This window comes from Pan paniscus, chromosome 8 (assembly GCF_029289425.2).
Source record: "Pan paniscus chromosome 8, NHGRI_mPanPan1-v2.0_pri, whole genome shotgun sequence".
Lineage (NCBI taxonomy): Eukaryota > Metazoa > Chordata > Mammalia > Primates > Hominidae > Pan > Pan paniscus.
Window position 1 is genome coordinate 139,999,176 of NC_073257.2, and position 6,100 is coordinate 140,005,275.

A 6,100-nucleotide genomic window follows, 5' to 3' on the forward strand; every position below is an offset into this window, starting at 1 on the left:
ATCAATCCAGCAAGAAGATATTCCAGTTAAACACAAGAGGTCACCTGACAACAGGTTCCAAGAGACAACTTAAACCATAACAATTATGAAAAGTTAAAATTAAGGGGGTGGAAAAAGTTATACTACACAAGCACTCATCAAAAGGAAATTAGTTTAACCATACTCATCATCCAAAGGAAACATTAAGCAGAAAAGAAAGCACTACTAAAAACAGAGGACATCTCTAAATGACAGAGTTCCATGCACCAAGACATCATTCTAAGTTTGTACACCATAGTACAGCCTGAAAATATACAAAGCAAAAACTGATAGAGATAAAAACAAATCAATCAATCAATCCCCAGTAGGTGATTTGAACATATCTCTTAGAATAATAATAGTAGGGGAAAATTTACTAAGATTATAGATTTGAATCTAACGGGAGTGTGTGTATCTGTGTATGTATATATATTACATATTATATATGTATATATTATACATATATAATATAAATATATTGTATATATATTGTATATGTATTATATGTACCATATAGTATATACTGTATACAGTATATACTATACAGTATACAGTATATACTATATGGTATATATAATATATATTATTAGATTATATATTACTATATAACATATAGTATATACTATATAATATTATATAATTATATATTATATTATAATTATATATAATATATGATTGTATATATTATATTATATATAATATATGATTACATATATTATAATTATATATTATATATGTAATTATAATATATAATTATATGTTACATATATATGAGACACTAGAATACAGTTTTCAATTACACAAGGCAGATTAGTAAGATAATTAACCATATCTGCTCATAAAGCAAACCTTGACACATTTCAAAGACTAGGCATTAGTCAAATGTCCATCAAGAATGAATGAATTCTGTATAGTTGTGTATATTATTGTATATATTAAACATTTTTTTTTCAGTGAAATACTTATGCCATGAGAAGGAACAAACTACAGAGATGTCCAACATGCTATGAATCTCACACACAGAAAAGCACAAGCCAGGCACAAATGTATACATTCTTGTATCACTGTTAAGGACTTTTATAAGAACAGACAAAACTATCATGTTCAGAGATCCATGCTTACGTAGTGAAACTCGAGACGTTTATGATATCCTAAAAGCCAAAACGGTGGTTTACTTGCTGAGGGAATGAAGTAGTGAATAGACAACAGCATTTTAAAAAAGCTTCTGGAAATGTTCTATATGAGCTGAGGATGTATTAGTCTGCTAGGGCCACCAAAATAAAGTCCCACAGCCTGAATGCCTTGAAAAACGGACATGCCCTTCTCAGTGCTGGAGGCTGGAAGTCCAAAAGCAAGGTGTCAGCTGGATTGGATTTCTCTGTGCCTCTCTCCTTGACTTGCAGATGGCTGCCTTCTTGCTGCCTCTTCTCATGGGCTTTCCTCTGTGCACGTGTTCCCTAATCTCCTCTTATAATGACACCAATCATCAGATTAGGGCCCATACTAATAGCTCAAAAAGGCTTCATTGCCTTTTTAAATGCCCTCTTTCCAAATACAGTTACATCCTAAGGTACGAGGGGTTAGGAATTCAAAATATGAATTTCGGGAGAGCACAAATCAGTCCATAATAGGTGGTGATCGAAAGGGTGTTCACATGATAAATTGACCTGTCCATCTTGTTTTGTACCTTTTTCTCTGTGTATATTTTGCTTTAAAATAAAAAAGAATAGAAAAATCTCATGCAGTTTCAAAACACTTGGAAGAAAATAACAAACTCCTTTAGGACAAGGTCAACCTCCCTCTGCATAATTATTTGCACCCAAATCCTTGAATTCCATCACATTTTGTCCCAATTAGTCATCTTCCTAGATCCATATCCTTTTAAATTAAGATTAGTGTTGAGAATGAAAACCTGAAATACTTTGACATCCATGAACATTAAAGAATGACAGTTGACTATGACACTAGTTTATGGTTAATCAGAAGATGACATTTACTGTTAGACCAATCAGCTTTTACCTACCTGAAGGAACGATCAATAATAGTTATTACATCTCCATGTTTTAGCTGTACAGGCTCATCAATAACAGACCCATTTACTTGTGTTGGATTTGTGGAACTGAAATTATGTAATATTGCCTGCAAGTGAAAAGAAGGGGAAATATGTAACTAATGAACAGATTAAAAGTGAACTAAAAAGCTTTAAAAGTAGATCTTCAAAAAAACCACTCACCTCCTGCTCATTGATTTCAATTTTGCAATGTTGTTTTGACACAACAGGAAGCTGGATACGGATGTCACATTCAATACCCCTTCATGCAAAAGAAGAAGGTTTTTTTGGTTGCTGCAACTTTTTAAAAGATTACCTCAATTTCCCAAAATAAAACACAATTTGACTAGAATGTTTGATCTGTAAATATGACATAAAGGAGTAACAAACAAAATGGGCAATGTAAACGATCTTGCATTTTGCAAAGAACTTTTGGAAGTATTAAACATGTAACTATTAGATCTTTAAAACAGAGAGTATATAAAAACAAGGGAAAACACTAGAATACAAATCGAATTACCTTTTATATGAAAAGCTATACTTAAAAGACACAAATAAAGGAATACTTACATCAATTTTGGAAAATGACTATTTTTAATACTCTGTGCTTTTTCAAAAACGTTTGTTTGTAATGTTAAATATGTTTAGAGGTTTAATCATCCCCAAATGTGCTTATTTGATGCTAGCACTTCTGTGCATCAGTTTCTTCATATACAATAAAGAGATTACATTAGAACCTACATCATGTGATGTTCAATTAAATGGTTGTACATGTCACTAATTTGCCTAGCACATAGTAAATACTCATTATGGGTAAGCTTTTCATTGTTGTTTTAAAACTACACTGAATTTACTGACAGATTCAAGTCTCTAAACAATAAAAATACTAATTTGCAAGCAACACACACAAAAAATCTAAATTCAACTTGTTTTTCCACAGAAAGCTAACACCATGGCAAAGTAGCAGAAGAGACAATTCCTAAACCTATACAAACTAATAATCAGAAGAGTTTGTTAGTAGGTTCCTGGAGTCTTCAGTGTTCCTGCTCTAGCCCGTGATCTTAAAAATTTGAATAAACTATGCAATGGCCTGTCTGTTCTCCATCGGAACCTTTGGAGTCTAAGAATCTCTCTTCCTACCCAGGTCATGTGACCACTTAGGAATTATTTCTAAATTATAAAATCTTGCATGAAAATATATTCAAGGAGTACTGTATAAAAAAGCAAAAGGACTGCCACTTGAGATGAAATGTTTATATTTTTCCTTTTCAAGAGAAAGGTATCTATGGAAAGTGAAAAGCTTCCTTAACCCCAATAAAATAATTTGATTTTAAGGTAACAGGACATCTGAGCAAAGGAGAGACTATCCCTTACAACTGAGAATTTGTTTGGCAGGAGGACGACTATAGATGGGTGTTTCTCAGCTTTGGCACTGTTGACATCTTGGGCCAGATGCTTCTGTATTGTGGGGGCTGCCCTGAGCCTGGTAGGATGCCCACCCTGACCTCTCCTCCGCGATGACAGCGCATGCCCCCCTCCTATATTGTGACGTGGAAATTCAAATGACTCCTGGAAGGTTAGATGACCCTCCTGTGAGAACCACTGCTCTCAAGAGATTGCAAATTCATGGCTCCAGCCCATGTTTCTACTGACCCTTGCCAGAATGCTAGGTATTGATCACACCCCCTATGCCAGACACTATCCCTGGCCCTGTGCACGTGATTAGTAACAAGACAGTCTTTGCCTTTGGGGAGCTCAGCCTAGTGGGAGACAAACCCACAACTCAACCCTGAAGCTGTGGGGTTGGAAATACAAGTTTTTATGCAAGGCTTCCTCGGAGGTGACATTTCACCTGATGCCTGAATGATGGAAATCACACAAGCTTGGGGAAGGGGAGAACTTTCCCATTGTAAACTTCCAAGTGTGTAAGAAGTACCAAGGTGAACAAAGGCTTGGAATGCCTTAGGCGGGAGGAACAAGGTAGGGGATGGGGTTGGGAGGACAGGGTGAGGCCGGGATGGGGTTGGGAGGACAGGGTGAGGCCTGAATCCCGTGTGGTCTGGGATTCAGGGCCCAGACCACACGGGAAATGACCCCCCTTCTCAGGCCTCTAGTGGGACACATGTCAGAGGCTGATGGGGCACTGTCAGCAACTATACCTGTTATACAGGGACAGGGTTATTACCACCACCAAACAGGACAGCAATATAAGAGGAAACGTTCTCAAATTCCAGGCAGGAAGACTTTCTGTCCCATTTTCCTATTGCCACAAGGAGCCAAGAGGCAAGTGTATGGCTTCCTTCCTTCATTCTCTGTGTCCCCAGTGGCCAGTGATGCCCACTGTGGAGGCACCCGGGGGCGCACAGTGTCTTCAGACGCCTGCCTGCAGCCAGTGACATATGAAGATCATCTACATCTTTCTTTACCGCAACATTAGCAAATCGATTTTTTTAATTGGCTTGATTTTTTAAACCACTTAAACATACAAACTAGCATCAAATTTATATTTGCAAAACAAAAAAACACAACTATGTCAACTTAGTAACGAATGGATCCTAGAGCGCGTTTCTGGACTGTATTCTGTGACTAAGATATTTTCCTCTTTCTCAGCTAAAACGTCCGCGCGCGCCCGCGGGGCTCACCTTCCAAACAAGCAGGTGCTGAGGCTCAGGGGAAAGTGGGGACCGTCGACCCCGCTCCTTTTGATAGTAACCAGGCGTCTCGTGGGCCACATTTTCTAAACAGTAAGTTGAGTATAATCCGTAGGGGAAGGCCAGAAGCAAATTTACAACTCTTCCACTGCAAAAGAGGTGCGAGTTACTCTGATAGCGAAGGAGCTAAGAAGGGCCCCGTGCCCAATTCACCTATCCCCGGCCACAGAAGCGCACACCGCAGCTAGCCAGCGGGGACCCCAGGACGATCCGACCGCAGCCCCCGGCGCCCCAAAGTCCGGCAGCTGGGGTGTTGTCGCCAGCGCCTGCGCCTCCTGGGAGCTTCCACCGAGACGCCCTCGCCAGAGCCCAGGAGGAGTCGGGCCCAGGCCGCGCGTCTGTCCCCTGCCCGTCCCCGCAGAGCTCGGGGGGTCCCCGCGGCTCAGCCCTCGACCCCGGACAGCTCCCAGGAGTCCCGGCCGCAGCTCACCTGGGACGATCCGGCCCGCAAGGCCACTTGTCGAACCACCGCTCGTCAAGTCGCACCCAAAGTCCGCCGCAGGAGGAGCCGGCGCCGCGCTCACCTCCGCCCGGTAAGCTGCGCCCGCCACGCTGCGTCCGCCGCGCTCCGCACACACCGGGCCGCAGCCCACGGGGCCGCGCTCGCTGCGCCCCGGCCTGCAGTCCCCGCTGCTCCCGCCGCCGCCCCTGACGGGGACCCGGTGGCCCTACAGGCTACGTCCCCGGGCGCCCGGCTCTAGCGGCTCCCACCGAGTCGAGTCCTCCCGCCCGCCCGCCGCGTCAGCCCTCCACTTCCTTCTTCCAGCCCGGCGCGCCCGCCCAATTCAAACGAAAACGAAGATTCAAATTCTGGCGCTAAGCGCTGCGATTGAACGGGAAAGCGCGGCATGGGACCAATAGGAAGGGCGCGCAGGGCGTGGGCGGGGAGGGGGCGCGGAAACCGGGCTCGCGGGGCGGGGCTGGCGTGTCGGCGGGCGAGCCTTTCATGCATCCGGAGGAAAATACCTGGGTGCATCCCCGGCGAGGGCGGCTGGCGGAGGGCAGAGGTGGAACACGCTCCCACCGAGATAACCCGTCCTGCTATCCTTTTCTTAAAGGACCAAACACCTGGGACACTATAACATTACTCATTGCCAGAAGATTTAAAACTGCTAAAAATTAAAAACAGGCGGGACGCGGTGGCTCACGCCGGTAATCCCCGCACTTTGGGAAGCTGAAGCAGGAAGATCCCTTGAGCCCGGGAGTTCAGAACCAGCCTGGGCCACCTGGAGAGAACCCATCTCGACAAAAAATTCGCCAGGCGTGGTGGCGCCCCTGTAGTTCTAGCTACTGGGACAGCTGAGGTGGGAGGATCGCTTGA

General features: G+C 43.3%; 1 protein-coding gene across 2 annotated transcripts in view; it reads right to left on the bottom strand.

Moving 5' to 3' along the window:
• MKI67 (marker of proliferation Ki-67) overlaps positions 1–5,540 on the bottom strand; it is a 29,809-nt gene extending 24,269 nt beyond the window's left edge. For both annotated transcript variants that reach the window (XM_034931710.3, XM_024930414.4), the window contains exons 1-4: positions 5,210–5,540; positions 4,711–4,867; positions 2,252–2,330; positions 2,042–2,157 (exon numbers count right to left, since the gene is read on the bottom strand). In XM_034931710.3, the coding sequence (XP_034787601.1) occupies positions 2,042–2,157; positions 2,252–2,330; positions 4,711–4,802 (287 nt within the window). In that variant the 5' untranslated portion in view covers positions 4,803–4,867; positions 5,210–5,540. The remainder of the gene's footprint in view (positions 1–2,041; positions 2,158–2,251; positions 2,331–4,710; positions 4,868–5,209) is intronic.
• Between the last annotated feature and the right edge of the window lie 560 nt (positions 5,541–6,100).